Source organism: Cervus elaphus, chromosome 12 (assembly GCF_910594005.1).
Source record: "Cervus elaphus chromosome 12, mCerEla1.1, whole genome shotgun sequence".
Lineage (NCBI taxonomy): Eukaryota > Metazoa > Chordata > Mammalia > Artiodactyla > Cervidae > Cervus > Cervus elaphus.
The window spans coordinates 20405845-20425925 of NC_057826.1; the positions used below are offsets into that span (position 1 = coordinate 20405845).

Below are 20081 nucleotides of genomic sequence, written 5' to 3' on the forward strand. Positions count from 1 at the left end.
CTAATAACCCCTAGAGGTTGGATGGGAAAGCATTATTGTTACCCTTCTTTTCAGATTTTGGATCACAGTGTTAGAAAATTAATTAAGTAATTTTATAACTTTATTATTTCACTTTTGGTAACAGTATGCACTGTCACTACAGGGAAAACCTGTCCTGCACATGTAGATCTTCTGGGCACTGATGAGATGTCCCATTGCAGCACTCTGGAAGATCACTCTTATTGACCTTATATCTACAAAGTTCCACTGATGGCATGAACTGCATTGCAGTCTTTGCTTGTTCTGTGCATTTCAATGGGAAAACATTTCCATGATTCCAAACCTCAGTCCCAATCAAAATCACATCAGTACCCAACTGCTGATAAATGGAATCCACTAGGCTGACAACAGCAAATACATCCTGTGTACCTTTGATAAGTTACTTTGGGAAGAAATGAAAAGAGGCAAACTCATCCCTGGGTCCCCAGATGTCTATCTCCTGCCTTTCCTGAGTCATATGTGTGCTCAAGAAACACAAAGAGGACTCACTTGCAGGAAATGAATTTTATTTGCCGCTTACAACCATGAACAGTAGATAGGAATATGTTAGGAATTACCTTTGCTTGATGGCAATATTTTTGATACTGACAGAAGGCAAGGTGTCTGCATTTTTCTGCAAGCTATCAGAACTGTGTTCAGTTTCATGCATGTTGGAATATTTCTACTGCCAATAGACTAAAACTTAATGTATAGGCTATGAGGTTACAGTCATATTCTTATTTGGGAGAGTGAGTCTTAGTCTTCTTGGGTCTAAAACATTTTTGAAGATACATAAATACAGCAATTAAAAGTAAAAGCAAAACAAACAAACCAAGAGGCACAACTATTGGCAAGAAAATTCTTCTGGCAGATGCTGGGCCACTGTCAACACTACCTCCAGTGCCTCTGTGTAGGCAGTAGGGCGGGGACCACCCATAGCCGCAGTGGCAGTGATGTTTGTTATTGCATATCCCCTTCATGTTACAGGTCTCAGGCAAGCAGACCTGTGACAGAAGAGATAGGCTGACACACTTCTTGTGTATGCAGATCTTTCCTGGACCACACATGGTGCCATCTTTCACTTCACCAACATCAGGTATACTCATCTCTAAGTGATAGTCTATACTCCAGCAGGTGACACCATTGATGTGAGTGTATTGAAAATTTGAGTGATCTCTCAGGTGGGGGATATTTCCCACATTCTCACAATGAACTCTCCCACAAAAGCTATCTGAAATAGGGCATTTTAGGTATGTTGTGCCATTTATACCACAGTGGCCAAAACGGTTTCCCTGGGAGTTGATTTCTTTATAGCATCTCTGAGATGCACTCTTTGCACCTTCACCAAAAATCTCCCTGCACTGTTCATCATGGCTATTACAGCTCTTTTGATAGCAAAAAGCACTGTCAGTGCAGGGAATCCCGTCCTGCACGTGGACATCTTCTGGGCACTGATGAGATGTCCCATTGCACCACTCTGGGAGGTCACATTCATTGATCTGAGGTCTACAGAGCTCCCCTGATGGCACGAACTTGCAGTCTTTGCAGCAAAGCCCGAAAGCACAGGCAGCCCCAGGCCTTAGAGTACAGTTCAACAGACAACAGGGGTCGTGTTCACACTGCTTTACAGATCCACAGTCACACTGCTCTCCTCCTTCAGTCACACCATTCCCACAGCGCTTCAGCATGAAGACTGCCCCTGGAATTGGAGGGTTGTGCAGACATGATCCCTGGTTTAAAGTGGTCTTTGTAAATTCTGCATAGCTACAATTCGTGAATCTCTCTGCTGGCAACCTGATAGCATTCATGAGGCAAGCTCTTTGTCCACACACACAGAATTCTTCATCATGCTGCATACCCAGAGTATGACCTAACTCATGAGCTACGGTGAGGGCAAAAACAGACCAGGGGTCTCCTTTGAAATTATTAACTCCGCAGTCGAGAGGAGGGCGACATATTCCTGCCACATAGGCTATACCGAGGACACTTATAAGTGAATTTTCAATGAAAATATGTGCAGCATCATACTGTAGCTCGGAAAGACTGATTTGTTTCCACTGAGAGAAGTCCTCCAGAACCTGTTCTATGCTTATCAGTGGAAAAACATTTCCATGATTCCAAATTTCAATCCCCATCAAAATCACATAGGTTCCCAACTGCTGATAAATGGAATCCACTATGTTGACAACAACAAATACATTCTCCTGCACCTTTGAGAAATTACTTTGAGAATAAATGAAGAAATTGTGATCGACCACCACAACCAGCTCCAGAAACCACAAATGGGCCCACCGGTTATAAGCAGAATTTTGTTTCAGAGTTAATCTCTCAGCCTCTTCGAATTCCAGCTGCTGGTGTGCTGCTTTATTTGTTAAGCCACATTTCATAGGCGAGAACTGTGTCTCTTTAGTGTTTATCTTATAAACCAGGTGTTCAAATGTAGTAGAGTGTCTGATGGGCTTGATTTCATAGGTAAAGTCATTTATCTGCAGCATTCCTTGAAAGCCCCCAGCACAAGTACTGAGGGCAACAAGGGACTCGGGGACCCCCTCCACATAACCATGATAATAGCAGTCATTAGAAACAAAAGGTTGATCCTGCTGAAGGGCGTGCTGGTCCGTGTAGGTGAACACTGGGAGGGGTTTGGAAACTAAGATCTTCTTAGCTCTTATGTAGACAACACGTCTCTGACCCCCAAACTGCAGGCTGTAGGAGAGCCAACCTGGAGCATTTGGACCTCTGCCCCTGTTGGTAACCTTCAAGGGAATCACCACATCTGGGGAGTTGAGGCTTTGAGAGTGCCTTTCCTGGGAGAGACCAGAAGAGAACAGAGACACCTCAAGCCAGAGCAGTCCAACAAGTCGCATGGACACTATGGCCTCACCAGTCACCATGATGGAGCAGCCACTGTGGAGCCATCTGTCCAGAGAAGAACTTAGCAGGCACTGCTGACCTGGCTCCTCCCTCTGAGCTCAGCTTTGAGGATCTGTGTCCTGTCAGAGTGTGACCATCAGAGCGGGCAGTGCTGAAAAGTGAAAATAAAAAGAAGGGTGGGGGATGGTGGTGGGATTGGGTAAGGAAAATAGGGGATAGAATTTGAATGTGTCAAGAGTGATTAATGCAGCAAAAAGCTTTGGATGTGTTTTCAATAACTGGGGATGTAAAGTTAGAGGGAACAAAGATAAAACAATATTGGCCCTATCGATAGCAGATAGTTGTTGGAACTGGATGATAGGCACTTGGGTTTTCATTATACAATTATCTCAAACACAGATAGGTGGTATAAAAATCTCCTTAATATAAAGTTAAAGCAAAACTAAAGAAACTTCAGAATACAGTGACACTGTATTTCAATTTGTCCAAAACTGTGTTGGTTTGTGCCTGTTGCCCTTGCATAACTCTTGTTACTTTCTCCTGCCAAAAGTGGAGAGGTCAGAGACCATCGCAATCCTTATGTCAATTTGCATCAGTCTTATGATTTACTTTAGACTATTTATCTCAAGTTATTTGCTTATCTCCTTGCAATATTCTCCTTCATTCATTGAGTCATTTAGTGCAAGGTTTATGATTTTAACTCATTTTAATATCCCCTCTATTATAGGGTCTATAATACCTAGTATAGCCCTCCATATAGCGAAAAATGGAAAAGGTGGGTGGGGAAAGGGAGGGGTGGTGAAGTACTTGGGTTATAGATGAATGCCACTTAAAATGTATTCATATGTGAATATAATTTTTATAAGAAAAAAAAGTCATAAATACTGACATTTTCTAAAGGAATGAGAAAAACGAGGTTGTTCTCCCCAGTTACCTGTGGGAGAATATGAAATACAAGAGGAAATAACTTCAGAAGGGATAATAAGAATTCATGAAATTTAAAAGTTTGAGAAAAGGAATTCTGTCTTCTAGGGGCAAAGGCATCAGAGTGCCTGGTATTTTAAGACTGCAGGGGAAAATTCCCAATGTCTGCTAAAATGTGTTTACCAACAGTTTTTGAAAGTGAAGAATTTCTGTATTACCTGGCATACAATCTGCCTGGCTACATTCATTAATTTCTTTAATTTATGTCTGGAGCATACAAAATGTAGGACATTGTGCTAGATACTAGGGAAATAAAATTAAAATACAGTGCATTAAGCAGATTATCAATTTAGTGCAGAAATATGTGGCGAGAGCAAGAATAAGTTTTAGAAGGCTCTATAACGTTGTATTCAATACTTTGTATATTATGTGCCCTTTTCTATGGCTGGGGAGATTGTTCATAGATATCATCATAGTCTCAGTTAAGTGACAAAAAAGAGGCTAAGAAGCACTGAGCCTGTGGGAAAAAGATAAATAATCAGATTATTATAATAGGATCTGAATCAGATTAATCTGAGTAATAAAGTTAATGATTCAGGGACCCTCATTGTGTAGACCTCCATAAACCCCTAGGAGGTGCTTAGTAATGCAGTTTATGAGAGTCATCCATGTAAGAGTGTTCAAAATTAGTTACTACACAAAAAAATTTGAAGTGCCCTGAAATAAAATGGTTCATATATTAAAGACTTGATAAGTGTTTCCTAAAATTCAATAACTTAGGTAATTTTTATTGTTTTTACCAGTAACAAGTTGTAGAGCTGAATTTTTCTAAATATCAATAATAAAAAAGAAATTTTGGTTGAATACACTAGGGACAGGCAATTACTTTCTGTTCCCTCCAGAGAAAATATAACAAAATAATTCTCATGAGGGAGGCAGCTAGAGAGGAAGTGATTATAAAACTGTAGGGAAACATAGATGTGTGTTAGGAAGTTAATGCAAGTATTGGGTTTTTGAATTTTTTTGTGATGTTTATGGTATTTTCAAACTTTTGAAAGTTATTGTTTGTTGTGACTTCTTCCCATGCTAAATAAATGTACATTTTCATCCTTATTGTAATTTTCTATTCTTTTTCTTAAAGTGGCCTCTCCTCTTGTAGGTGCTTCAGGCTCAAAAATCTGATTTCATCCATGACTATGATAAATGTATTGCTAAGGTAAGTTCAATGTCCTTTGAAGAGCAACTAAGCCAAGCTAATCTAAGAAGCCTTTCATAGGTGGTATGAAAATAAAGATGTTTGACCCAGTACCAATCATCTCCTGGATTCTAAATCCATTCCTAGTCAATACTTCTTTTACTTTAATTCAAATTCCTCTTTATCATCCCTACATACAACTTGCCCTATTACTTCTGCAGTTTCATTTGTTGAAAGTGACAGGCAGGCAGACAGAGAGAGACAACCAAAATCAATCCTCACCTCTGCACAAAGCTCCCTACATATACTTACCTTCTTAAACTTGAGCTTCCTCACAATTTACTGCTGCCCTAAAGCTCACTCTAGAGAAACACATATCATAGAAGTCATATGTCTTTATGGTCCATAGGCTGGGTTCCTGTTGCCCACAGTTCACCAAGTCAAATCCAGACCATTTATCCAACTGCTTCTGACTACAGTAAGTTTTAACCTTTCTTTCTCACTCTTCCATCAACCAGTCCCTATCATTCTTGCACAGACTTCAAAGATTTGACACCTGACTGATAGAATTATTCTCCATCAAAAATCCTACCTTCATCATAACTAATGCTAGCAAGTACATAGACAACCCATCTGAAAACCAGGAGGGTTTTTCAATGTGGTTTTTTGTTTTTGTATTTGTTATTTAAGTCAAGCTTTTTAAATTGAAGTTGAGTTGATTTACAACATTGTGTTTAGTTTCAGGTGTACAGTCAAATTATTTAGATAGATATTTAAGATTATTTTCTTATCTTCCATTGTAGTTTACTAGTGGATACTGAATATAGTTCCCTGTACTATACACTAGATCATTGTTGCTTATCTGTTTTATGTATAGTAGTTTGTATCTATTAACCCCATATTTCTGATTTATCCTTCTTCACTTTCATCCCCCTTTGGTAACCATAAGTTTATTTACTATTTCTTTGAGTCTGTTTCCATTTTGTACATAGATTCGTTTATACTGTTTTTTAGATTCCACTTACAAGTAATATACAATATTTGTCTGTTTGCCTTACTTCACTAAATATAATATTCTCTAGGTTTATCCGTGTTGCTGCAAATGGCAATATTTCATTCTTTTTATGCTTGAGTGGTGTTCCATTGTGTGTGGGTGTACATGCATGCACACACATGCATATGCACACACACATATACATATATATATATATATATGACATCCTCTTAAGCCAGTCATCTGTTGATGGGTCCTCAGGTTGTTTCCATGTCTTATCTATGGTAAATACTGCTGCTATGAACATTGGGGTGCATGTATCTTTTTGAATTGGTGTTTCAGGATATATAATTAGGACTGGGATTGCAGGATAACATGGTAGTTCTATTTTTAGTTTTTTAAAAGAAATGCCATACTGTTTTCCATAGTGGCTGAACCACTTTACATTCCCACCAACAGTATAGGAGTGTTCCCTTTTCTTCACAGCCTCTCCATCATTTTTTATCTGTAGACTTTTTGATAATAACCATTCTGACTGGTGTGAGGTGATACTTCATTGTGGTTTTCATTTGTATTTCTCTATACTTTGCAAGGCTGTATATTGTCACCCTGCTTGTTTAACTTAGATGCAGAGTACATCATGCAAAATGCCAGGCTGGATGAATCACAAGCTGGAATCAAGATTGCCAGGAGAAATATCAACAACCTCAGATATGCAAATGATACCACTATAATGGCAGAAAGCAAAGAGGAACTAAAGAAACTGTTGATGAGGTCCATCTAGTCAAGGCTATGGTTTTTCCAGTAGTCATGTATGGATGTGAGAGTTCGACTATAAAGAAAACTGAGCACTGAAGAATTGATGCTTTTGAACTATGGTGTTGGAGGAGACCTTTGAGAGTCCCTTGGACTGCAAGGAGATCCAACCAGTCCATCCTAAAAGAAATAAGTCCTGAATATTTATTGGAAGGACTGATGTTGAAGCTGAAACTCCAATACTTTGGCCACCTGATGTGAAGAACTGACTCATTGGAGAAGATCCTGATGCTGGGAAAGATTGATGGTGGGAGGAGAAGGGGATGACAGAGGATGAGATGGTTGGATGGCATCACCGACTCAATGGACATGAGTTTGAGTAAACTCTGGGAGTTGCTGATGGACAGGGAGACCTGGCATGCTGCAGTCCATGGGGTCTCAAAGAGTTGGACATGACTGAGTGAACTGAACTGAACTGAACTAGGTTGGTCATAGCTTTTCTTCCAAGGAGCAAGCATCTTTTAATTTCATGACTGCAGTCACCATCCCCAGTGATCTTGGAGCCCCCAAAAATAAAGTCTGTCACTGTTTCCATTGTGTCCCATCTGTTTGCCATCAAGTGATGGGACCGGATGCCATGATCTTAGTTTTTTGAATGTTGAGTATGAAGCCAGCTTTTTCACTCTTCTCTTTCACTTGCATCAAGAGGTTCTTTAGTTCTTCTTCGCTTTCTGCCATAAGGGTGGTGTCATCTGCATATCTGAGGTTATTGATATTTCTCCTGGCAATCTTAATTCCTGAATGTGCTTCCTCCATCCTGGCATTTTGCATGATGTACTCTGCGTCTAAGTTAAATAAGTAAGGTGGCAATATACAGCCTTGACATATTCTTTTCCCAGTTTGGAACCAGTCTTTTGTTCCATGTCCAGTTCTAACTGTTGCTTCTTGACCTGCATACAGGTTTTGCAGGAGGCAGGTCAGGTGGTCTGGTATTCCCATCTCTTTCAGAATTTTCCAGTTTGTTGTGATCCACACAGTCAAAGGCTTTAGCACAGTCAATGTAGCAGAAATAGATGTTTTCTTGAGAACTCTCTTGCTTTTTTGATGATGCAATGGATGTGGGCAATTTGACCTCTGGGACCTCTGCCTTTTCTAAATCCAACTTGAACATCTGCAAGTTCTCAGTTCATGTATTGTTGAAGCCTGGCTGGGAGAATTTTGAGCATTATTTGCTCGCGTGTGGGATGAGTGCAATTGTGCAGTGGTTTGAACATTCTTCGACATTGACCTTCTTTGGGATTGGAATGAAAACTGAACTTTTCCAGTCCTGTGGCCACTGCTGAGTTTTCCAAATTTGCTGGCATATTGAGTGCAGCACTTTCACAGCATCATCTTTTAGGATGTAAAATAGATCAGCTGGAATTCCATCATCTCCATTAGCTTTGTTTGTAGTGATGGTTCAAATAATGATGTCATAGATTGCTTTTGTTTTGTTTTGTTCCTGTCTGCTGTTCTGATTGGGTGATTTCCATTATTCTATCTTTCAGATTACTTATGTGTTCTTTTTTTATCACTTAGTCTGTTATTTATTTATTTTAGACATTGAATTATCAGTTTTGTTAAATTTTAAGAGTTTGAGCAAATATCAGTTTGAATCAAGGATTCACTGGATTAATATTTTTTATTTTTATATAATTTTAAAAGGTTACTTTTCATTTAATGTTATTGCAAAATATTGGCCATATTCCCTGGGTTGTACAAGGCATCTTTGAACCTGTCTTACCCTGAATAGTTTGTACTTCACACATCCCTATTCCTATAAATCCCTCCTTCCCATCCAACAGTAATAACCACCCATTTGTTCTCTATGTCTGTGAGTCTGTTTATTTTATAGTAACTAGTTTGCTGTTTTCTTAGATTCCACTTATAAGTGATATCATGCAATATATATCTTTCTCTTTCTGATTGACTTCACATAGTGTAAAGCCCTCAAAGTCCATGCATGTTGCTGCAAATGGCAAAATTTCATTCTTTTTTATACTTGAGTGGTATTACATTATATGTATATAGCACATCTTCTTTATCCATTCCTCTGTCTATGGACACTTCTGTTGTTTCCATGTGCTGCTATTAACAATAGAGTGCATGTATCTTTTCGAATTAATGTTTGTGGTTTTTTAAGGTATACACCCAGAAGTACATTCCTGGGTCATATGGAAGTTCTATTTTTTAGTTTTTGAGAAACCTTCATACTGTTTTCACAGTGGTTGCACCAATTTACATTCCTACCAACAGTGTATGAGGGTTCCCTTTTATCCACATGCTCACCAACATTAGTTATTTGTCTTTCTGTTGATGATAGCCGGTCAGACTAGGGTGAAGTGATGTCACTGTGGTTTTGATTTGCATTTCTCTAATCATTAGCAATGTTGGGCATCTTTTCATGTGCCTGTGGCCATCTGCCTTTCCTCTTTGGAAATATGTCTGTTTAGTTCTCTGCCCATTTTTAAATTAGGCTGTTTATTTCTTTGATGTTGAGTTGTATGAGTTGTTTATATACTTTGGATATTAATCCCTTATTGGTCATATTATTTGCAAATATTGCCACCTATTCAGTAGGTTGTCTTTTTGGTTTTGCTTAATTTAATTTTTATTTTATAACAGGGTATAGTTTATATACAAGTTATATATGTGTTAGTTACACATGTACAGTAAAGTGATTCATTTATATATATATATATATATATATATATATATATATATATATATACATGTATCCATTCTTTTTCAGATTCTTTTCCCATATAGGTTATTATAGAATACTGAGTAGAGTTCCCTGTACTATAGTGTAGGTCCTTTTAGTTGTCTATTTTATATATAGTAAGTGAAAATGAAGGTTGCTCAGTTGTGTCCGACTCTTTGGGACTCCATGGACTATACAGTCCATGGAATTCTCCAGGCCAGAATACTGGAGTGGGTATCCTTTCTCTTTTCCAGGGGATCTTCCCAACCCAGGGATTGATCCCAGGTCTCTCACATTGCAGGCGGATTCTTTACCAGCTGAGCCACAAGGGAAGCCCAAGAATCCACAAGAATTCTCCAGTGGATCTTCCTGACCCAGGAATCAAATTGGGGTCTTCTTCATTGCAGACGGATTCTTTACCAACTGAGCTATGAGGGAAGCCCTTATATATAATAGTGTATATATATGTTAATCCCAAACTCCTAATTTTTTCTTTGATAACTATATATATATATATATATTTGTTTGTTTTCAAAGTCTGTGAGTCTATTTCTGTTTTGTAAATAAGTTCATTTTAACCACTTTTTAAATTCCACATATAAGTGATATTATATGAATTTTGACTTTCTCTATCTGACTTACTTCACTTAGTATGATAGTCTCTAGGTCCATCTATGTTGCTGCAAATGGCATTGTTTCATTCTTTTTTATGGCCGAATAATATCCCATTGTGTGTGTGTGTATATTTTATATACATCATCTTATTTACCCATTTCTCTCTTGATGAACACTTAGGCTACTTCCTTGCCTTGGCTATTGTAAATAGTGCTGCAATGAACATTGAAGTACATGTGTCTTTTCAAATTAGGTTTTTTTCCCCCAAAATATATGCCCAGGAATGGGATTGCTGGATCACACACCGTAGCTCTATTTTTAGGTTTTAAAGGAACTTCTGTACTGTTCTCCATAGTGTCTGTACCAATTTACATTTCTACCATGAGTGTAGGAGGATTCCCTTTTCTCTACAATGTCTCCAGCATTTATGGTTTGTAGATTATTTTGATGATGACCATTGTGACCAGTGTGAAATTACACTTCATTGTAGTTTTGAGTTGAATTTCTCTAATAATTATTGATGTTTAGCATCTTTTCAGGGCTTCCCTTGTGGCTCAGCTGGTAAAGAATCTTCCTGTAGTGTGGGAGACTGGGTGCAATCCCTGGGTTGGGAAGATTGCCAGAGAAGGGAAAGGCCACCCAGTCCAGTAATCTGGCCTGGAGAATTCCGTCCTTGGGGTCGCAAAGATTCAGACATGACTGAGTGACTTTCACTTTTAGCATCTTTTCATATACTTTTTAGCCACTTTTATGTCTTCTTTAGAGAAGTATCTATTTAGATCTTCCACTCATTTTAAAAATTTATTTATTTTAATTGGAGACTAATTACTTTACAATGTTGTAGTGGTTTTGCCATACATTGACATGAATCTGCCATGGGTATACATGTGTTCCCCATCCTGAAACCCCTCCCACCTCACTCCCCATCCCATCCCTCTGGGTCATCCCAGTGCACCAGCCCCGAGCACCCTGTATCATGCATAGAACCTAGACTGGTGATTCGTTTCACATATGATAATATACATGTTTCAATGCCATTCCCCCAAACCATCCCACCCTCGCCCTCTCCCACAGAGTCCAAAAGGCTGTTCTATACATCTGTGTCTCTTTTGCTGTCTCGCATACAGGGTTATCGTTACCATCTTTCTAAATTCCATATACATGTGTTAGTATACAGTATTGGTGTTTTCCTTTCTGGCTTACTTCACTCCGTATAATAAGCTCCAGTTTCATCCACCTCATTAGAAATGATTCAAATGTATTCTTTTTAATGGCTGAGTAATATTCCACTGTGTATATGTACCACAGCTGTCTTATCCATTCGTCTGCTGATGGGCATCTAGGTTGCTTCCATGTCCTAGCTATTATAAACAGTGCTGCGATGAACACTGGGGTACAAGTGTCTCTTTCAATTCTGGTTTCCTCAGTGTGTATGCCCAGAAGTGGGATTGCTGGGTCATATGGCAGTTCTATTTCCAATTTTTAAAGGAATCTCCACACTGTTCTCCATAGTGGCTGTACTGGTTTGCATTCACACCAACAGTGTAAGAGGGTTCCCTTTTCTCCACACCCTCTCCAGCATTTATTGCTTGTAGACTTTTGGATAGCAGTCATTCTGACTGGCATAAAATGGTACTTCATTGTGGTTTTGATTTGCATTTCTCTAATAATGAGTGATGTTGAGCATCTTTTCATGTGTTTGTTAGCCATCTGTATGTCTTCTTTGGAGAAATCTCTGTTTAGTTCTTTGGCCCATTTTTTGATTGGGTCATTTATTTTTCTGGAATTGAGCTGCAGGAGTTGCTTGTATATTTTTGAGATTAATTCTTTGTCAGTTGCTTCGTTTGCTATTTTCTCCCATTCTGAAGTCTGTCTTTTCATCTTGCTTATAGTTTCCTTTGTTGTGCAAAAGCTTTTAAGTTTCATTAGGTCCCATTTGTTTATTTTTGCTTTTATTTCCAATATTCCGGGAGGGGGGGTCAAAGAGGATCCTGCTATGGTTTATGTTGGAGAGTGTTTTGCCTATGTTTTCCTCTAGGAGTTTTATAGTTTCTGGTCTTACATTGAGATCTTTAATCCGTTTTGAGTTTATTTTTGTGTATGGCATTAGAAAGTGTTCTAGTTTCATTCTTTTACAAGTGGTTGACCAGTTTTCCCAGCACCATGTTAAAGAGGTTGTCTTTTTTCCATTGTATATTCTTGCCTCCTTTGTCAAAGATAAGGTGTCCATAGGTGTGTGGATTTTTCTCTGGGCTTTCTATTTTGTTCCATTGATCTATATTTCTGTCTTTGTGCCAGTACCACACTGTCTTGATGACCGTGGCTTTGTAGTAGAGCCTGAAGTCAAGCAGCTTGATTCCTCCAGTTCCATTCTTCTTTCTCAAGATTGTTTTGGCTATTTGAGTTTTTTTGTATTTCCATACAAATTGTGAAATTATTTTTTCTAGTTCTCTGAAAAATACCGTTGGTAGCTTAGTAGGGATTGCATTGAATCTATAGATTGCTTTGGATAGTATACTCATTTTTACTATGTTGATTCTTCTGATCCATGAACACGGTATATTTCTCCATCTATTTGTGTCCTCTTTGATTTCTTTCACCAGTGTTTTATAGTTTTCTGTATCTAGGTCTTTTGTTTCTTTAGGTAGATTTATTCCTAAGTATTTTATTCTTTTCATTGCAATGGTGAATGGAATTATTTCCTTGATTTCTCTGTTTTCTCATTGTTAGTGTATAGGAATACAAGGGATTTCTGTGTGTTAATTTAATATCCTGCAACTTTACTATATTCATTGATTAGCTCTAGTAATTTTCTGGTGGAGTCTTTAGGGTTTTCTATGTAGAGGATCGTGTCATCTGCAAACAGTGAGAGTTTTACTTCTTCTTTTCCAATCTGGATTCCTTTTATTTCTTTTTCTGCTCTGATGGCTGTGGCCAAAACTATGTTGAATAGTAGTGGTGAGAGTGGGCACCCTTGTCTTGTTCCTGACTTTAGGAGAAATGCTTTCAATTTTCCACCATTGAGGATAATGTTTGCTATGAGTTTGTCATACATAGCTTTTATTATGTTGAGGTATGTTCCTTCTATTCCTGCTTTCTGAAGGTTTTTTTTTTTTTATCATAAATGGATGTTGAATTTTGTCAAAGGCATTCTCTGCATCTATTGAGATAATCATATGGTTTTTATCTTTCAACTTGTTAATGTGGTATATTACATTGATTGATTTGTGGATATTGAAGAATCCTTGCATCCCTGGGATAAAGCCCACTTGGTCATGATGTATGATTTGTTTTTAATATGTTTTTGGATTCTGTTTGCTAGAATTTTGTTAAGGATTTTTGCATCTATATTCATCAGTGATATTGGCCTATAGTTTTCTTTTTTTGTGGCATCTTTGTCAGGTTTTGGTATTATGGTGATGAAGTTTGGAAGTTTAACTTCCTCTCCAATTTTCTGGAAGAGTTTGAGTAGGATAGGTGTTAGGTCTTCTCTAAATTTTTGGTAGACTTCAGCTGTGAAGCCGTCTGATCTGGGGCTTTTGTTTGCTGGAAGATTTCTAATTACAGTTTCAATTTCTGTGCTTGTGATGGGTCTGTTAAGATTTTCCATTTCTTCCTGGTTCAGTTTTGGAAAATTGTACTTTTCTAAGAATTTGTCCATTTGTTACAAGTTGTCCATTTTATTGGCATATAGTTGCTGATAATAGTTTCTTATCCTTTGTATTTCTGTGTTGTCTGTTGTGATCTCTCCATTTTCATTTCCAATTTTGTTCATTTGATTTTTCTCCCTTTGTTTCTTGATGAGTCTGGCTAATAGTTTGTCAGTTTTATTTATCTTCTCAAAGACCGAGCTTTTGGCTTTGTTGAGTTTTGCTATGGTCTCTTTTGTTTCTTTTGCATTTATTTCTGCCCTAAGTTTTAAGATTTCCTTCCTTCTACTAATCCTGGGGTTCTTCATTTCTTCCTTTACGAGTTGCCTTAGGTGTACAGTTAGGTTATCTATTTGACTTTTTTCTTGTTTCTTGAGGTAAGCCTATATTGCTATGAACCTTCCCCTTAGCACTGCTTTTACAGTGTCCAATAGGTTTTGGGTTGTTGTGTTTTCATTTTCGTTCATTTCTATGCATAGTTTGAATTTTTTAAAAAATTTCTTCTGTGATTTGTTGGTTACTCAGCAGCGTGTTGTCCAGCCTCCATATGTTGGAATTTTTAATAGTTTTTCTCCTGTAATTAACATCTAATCTTATTGCAGTGTGATCAGAAAAGATGCTTGGAATGATTTCAATTTTTTTGAATTTACCAAGGCTAGATTTATGGCCCAAGATATGATCTATCCTGGAGAACGTTCCATGTGCACTTGAGGAAAATGTGAAATTTATTGTTTTGAGATGAAATGTCCTATAGGTATCAATTAGGTCTAACTGGTCTATTGTATCATTTAAAGTTTGTGTTTCCTTGTCAATTTTCTGTTTAGTTGATCTATCCATAGGTGCGAGTGGGGTATTAAAGTCTCCCACTATTATTGTGTTACTGTTAATTTCCCCTTTCATACTTGTTAGCATTTGTCTTACATATTGCAGTGCTCCTATGTTGGGTGCATATATATTTATAATTGTTATATCTTCTTCTTGGATTGATCCTTTGATCATTATGTAGTGTCCCTCTTTGTCTCTTTTCAGAGCCTTTGTTTTAAAGTCTACTTTATCTGATATTAGTATTGCTACTCCTGTTTTCTTTTGGTCTCTATTTGTGTGGAATATCTTTTTCCAGCCCTTCACTTTCAGTCGTATGTGTCCTTTGTTTTGAGGTGGGTCTCTTGTAGACAACATACATAGGGGTCTTGTTTTTGTATCCATTCAGCCAGTCTTTGTCTTTTGGTTGGGGCATTCAACCCATTTACATTTAAGGTAATTATTGATAAGTATGATCCCATTGCCATTTACTTTGTTGTTTTGGGTTCGAGTTTATACACCCTTTCTGTATTTCCTGTCTGGAGAAGATCCTTTAGCATTTGTTGGAGAGCTGGTTTGGTGGTGCAGAATTCTCTCAGCTTTTGCTTGTCTGTAAAACTTTTGATTTCTCCTTCATATTTGGATGATATCCTTGTTGGGTACAGTAATCTGGGCTGTATGTTTTTTTCTTTCATCACTTTAAGTATGTCTTGCCATTCCCTTCAAGCCTGAAGAGTTTCTATTGAAAGATGCTGTTATCCTTGTGGGAATCCCCTTGTGTGTTATTTGTTGTTTTTCCCTTGCTGTTTTTAATATTTGTTCTTTGTGTTTCATCTTTGTTAATTTGATTAATATGTGTCTTGGGGTGTTTTGCCTTGGGTTTATCCTGTTTCAGACTCTCTGGGTTTCTTGGACTTGGGTGATTACTTCCTTCTCCATTTTAGGGAAGTTTTCAACTATTATCTCCTGAAGTATTTTCTCATGGTCTTTCTTTTTGTCTTCTTCTTCTAGGACTCCAATGATTCAAATGTTGGGGCATTTAACTTTGTCCCAGAGGTCTCTGGGGTTGTCCTCATTTCTTTTAATTCTTTTTTCTTTTTCCCTCTGTGTTTCATGTATTTCTACCATTCTATCTTGTACCTCACTTATCCTATCTTCTGCCTCCATTATTCTACTGTTGGTTCCCTCCAGAGTGTTTTTGATCTCATTTATTGCCTTATTCATTGTATATTGACTCTTTTTTTATTTCTCCTAGGTCCTTGTTAAACCTTTCTTGTATCTTCTTGATCCTTGTTTCCAGGCCATTTATCTGTAACTTCAATTTGCTTTCAAGATTTTGGATCATTTTCACTATTATTATTCAGAATTCTTTATCAGGTAGATTCCCTATCTCTTCCTCTTTTGTTGGGTTTGGTGGGCATTTATCCTGTTCCTTTACCTGCTGGGTATTTCTCTGCCTTTTCATCTTGTTTATGTTGCTGTGTTTGGGGTGGCCTTTCCATATTCTGGCAGTTTGTGGTTCCTCTTTGCTGTGGAGGTTCCTCACTGTGGGTGGGGTTGGACGTGTGGCTTGTCAAGGTTTCCTGGTTAGAGAAGCTTGTGTCAGTGTTCTGGTGGGTGGAGCTGGACTTCTTCTCTCTGGAGTGCAATGAAGTGTCCAGTAATGAGTTTTGAGATGTCAGTGGGTTTGGTGAGACTTTGGGTAGTCTGTATATTGGAGCTCAGGGCTATGTTCCTGTGTTGCTGGAGAATTTGCATGGTATGTCTTGCTCTGGAGCTTGCTGACCCTTGGGTGGTGCTTGGTTTCAGTGTAGGTATGGAGGCTTTTGATGAGCTACTATCGATTAATGTTCCCTGGATTCAGGAGTTCTCTGGTGTTCTCAGGTTTTGGACTTAAGCCTCCTGCCTCTGGTTTTCAGTCTTATTCTTACAGTAGCCTCAAGACTTCTCCATCTGTACAGCACCGATGAGAAACCATCTAGGTTAATGATGCAAAGTTTCTCCATAGTGAGTGACACCCAGAGAGGTACACAGAGTTACATGGAGGAGAGAAGAGGGAGGAGGGAGATAGAGGTGACCAGGAGGAGAAGAGGGGGAATCAAAAGGGGCGAGAGCAAGCTAGCCAGCTAATCACTTCCCTATGTGCTCTCCACAGTCTGGATCCCTCAGAGATGTTCACGGAGTTACACAGAGAGGAGAAGAGGGAGGAAGGAGACAGCAGTGGCCAGGAGGATAAAAGGGGGAATCAAAAGGAGAGAGACAGATCCAGCCAGTAATCAATTCCCTAAGTGTTTTCCACAGCCTGGAACCCACAAAGAGATTTATTGAGTTGGGTAAAGAAGAGAAGGGGGAGGGAGGAGATAGAGGCGACCTGGTGGAGAAAGAGAGTCAACAGGGGGAGAGAGCAATCAAGTCAGTAATCTCACTCCCAAGTAAAAATTGGTACTGAAGATTGGGTTCTTAAAGGTACAAATTTGATATCAAATACCAAAAAGCAAAGATTAAAAATCTAGAGTAGAGGTTAGATTCTCAAAAATACAATATTAAAGAGAAAACAAAGTCACAAAAATTATAAAATATATATATACAAAGGTTGCTTTAAAAATAGGGTCTCTTTTTTTGCAAAGTAATAGTAGGTTATAAAAATGAAAATTAAAGGAATAATAGAGGACTTAAAATTAAAAAAAAATTTTTTTAATTAAAAAAATGATAATAGTAAAAGAATATCTAGGACTTTCTCTGGTGGTGTTGTGGACCGTGTGGGGTCAGTTCATTTTCAGATAGTTCCTTGATCTGACTTACATTTCTCAAGATCTACAATCCCCTTCCTAGGTAGTTGGTGCTAACTTCAGGGTTTTATCTATTGCACCTGTCAGTTCCAAAGTGGTCCCCTCTGTTTATTTTAGCCTCTTCTGTTTCCTGGCCTCTTCAGTGTCTAATTTCCACCCTGACACATTGGGGCAGTGGTGGTCACTTTTTCAGGCTTGCCTGTTCAGTCGTACTGTGGAGAGGGAGGAACACTGCAAACATATATCACTGGCATGTGTGGGGAGTGCTCGCTGTGTCTTGGCCACACTGGGTTTGTCCCCGCTCACAGCGTGTGTGCTTTCCCAATCTACACTGTTCAGGCTCTAGGTTGCTCTGCCGGGAACTGTTTGAGGTGGGCCTGGGTTGCATGCACTTCCCAGGTCTAAGCCGCTAGGTTCAGGTTCTCGGTTACTCCACAAAGGGGCAGACTTGGTTGGGCCTGCGTTTTGTGCCCTTCCCAGGTCCGAGCAGCTCAGGTGACCAGGTTCTTGGTGAGCGCAGTCACCCCCCAGTTGAAGGATGTGATTTATTGACTCCCCTGTCCCTGCCGCTCGATTTTCTTGGGGGGGGGGGTGTGTGTGTGTCTGTGCCACGTTCTCAGGTGTGCCGTGTGTCTCTTCTGGGGAGCTGATCTCTGGCTGCGACCCTCCCAGCAGATGTCAACCGTCCAGAATCCCAAGAAGTCTTGGTTAGCAAGTAAGTCTGCTTGCAGTGTGGTAGAGGATGCCTCTCTGGGGCCGTGATTGCCCCCTTCCAGCTCTGGCTGCCCCGCCTGCCTGGCTCTGGTGGGGGATGGGCTGGTCCACAGCCAGCTAGCTCTGCTCAGTCCTTTGTTCTGTGAGCAGGCCTGGCAGTGTCTTAGGTTAGGGCTTTTCATGGGATAGCTATCCCACAGTCTGGGTTGCTATCTCTAGTTAGTTCCCTCAGATTGCCCTCAGGGCATTCAGGCCCGGTCCTTACCCTAAGCAATGCAGCCAGTGCCTCCCTGTCCAGCCCCCACTTGCTAGTGAGGGATGTGAGCGTCTGGGCTGCTTCTCCGCGGGGAGTTGCCGTTAGGCAACTATTTATTTATTTTAATTATTTATTTATTTTTTCCTGGTGTTTGGAAACTTCTCTTTTTTAAGACTCCCTTCCCGGGACAGATCTCTGTCCCTACCTCTTTTGTCTCTCTTTTTATCTTTTATCTTTTGTCCTACCTCCTTTTGAAGACAATGGGCTGCCTTTCTGGGTGCCTGATGTCCTCTGCCAGCATTCAGAAATTGTTTAATGGAATTTGCTCAGCATTCAAATGTTCTGTTGATGAATTTGTGGGGGAGAAAGTGGTCTCCCCGTCCTGTTCCTCTGCCGTCTTAGGACCTCCCCACTCATTTTTTATTGTTCTTTTTTTTTTTATATTGAGTTGCCCTGATGCCAAACAACCTATGTCATATTCTTCTCACCTTGAGAGCAGGGAATAGGAAAACGCTTCAAGGTATCTTTGTCATAATCCCTGTCCTCATTATTTCTAGGACCCCAGAGACCCAAACTCCTAAAAGAACATCACTCTAAATGTTTAAGACTGTGAGGTGGTGCCATTAAAAATCCATATTCTCTATAATTATTGGAAACTTGGAGTAGACAATAGCCCTCCTCCATATATTTTTATCAACTTTTCATTTTTTCCCACAGCTATTTCAAATTTCGGAAAACCTTTACCTACCCATCACTTCTCTTACTCTGTTATGCTTGAATACAGTTGGTTACTGATTCATTAGAGTCATGAAGTCAATTAAATGTTTCTTGACATGCAGTTTTTATTCTTTAGAAAATTGAATTAAAGTATCAGAGGACATCCCTAGAAGTTCCTTAGCAACTCATACACGAATGAGGCACAAATTTTGTGGGTATTTGTGTATGTGTGGCCACTGGGTCATAATGCAAAATGAATTTCTTACTCCAGAACAGAGTGAAAAAAAAATATTCATACTGATGCCAAATTCAAAGACAAATGATTTTTAGAATTTTCACTGTTACAAACCTATATGAATGCATGCCCATTTCTTTCACTTCTCTGCTGCTGCTGCTGCTAAGTCGCTTCAGTCGTGTCCAACTCTGCACGACGCCGGAGACGGCAGCCCACCAGGCTCCTCCATCCCTGGGATTCTCCAGGCAAGAACACTGGGGAGTGAGTTGCCATTTCCTTCTCCAATGCATGAAAGTGAAAAGTGAAAGTGAAGTCAAGCAGTCATGTCCGACTCTTCGCAACCTCATGGACTGTAGCCTACCAGGCTCCTCCATCCATGGGATTTTCCAGGCAAGGGTGCTGGAGTGGGGTGCCACCCTACTCCATAGTCCAGTCATAATGGAAGAGTGATCCCGCCTGAGATTCAGGTAGTAGCCCTTATCTTCTATTCCAGATAATATCTCCTATCTACTAAAGCACTGAGTCTATAAATTTTTCCTACTCTCAACTCTACTTTTTCCTATTTTCCTGTTCTTTACTAGCAGTTTGGGTAATCAACTTATCTTGCTTTGCCCAGTACTATCTTGTTTATAAACTGAAAGTCCCACATCACAGCAACCCCCTCAGTCTTAGGCAAACCCTAGCTGCAACATAGCCCCACCTCCTCATGCTAAAGTCTCACGCATCTTTTAAAAGGAAAAACACCCAAAGTTAAGAATCTTTACATTATTTGACATACTATTCTGATTACCAAATTATGC

The 20081-nt window shown here is 39.2% G+C and overlaps 1 protein-coding gene across 1 annotated transcript; it reads right to left on the reverse strand.

The window, feature by feature from the left end:
• Positions 1–755: 755 nt before the first annotated feature.
• LOC122705098 (disintegrin and metalloproteinase domain-containing protein 21-like) lies at positions 756–19496 on the reverse strand. Its single transcript, XM_043920306.1, has 2 exons — positions 19396–19496; positions 756–3043 (listed from the first exon to the last, which is right to left on the reverse strand). Exon 2 carries the CDS (start codon positions 2910–2912, stop codon positions 756–758), a length of 2157 nt encoding a protein of 718 aa, XP_043776241.1. The 5' UTR covers positions 2913–3043; positions 19396–19496.
• Between the last annotated feature and the right edge of the window lie 585 nt (positions 19497–20081).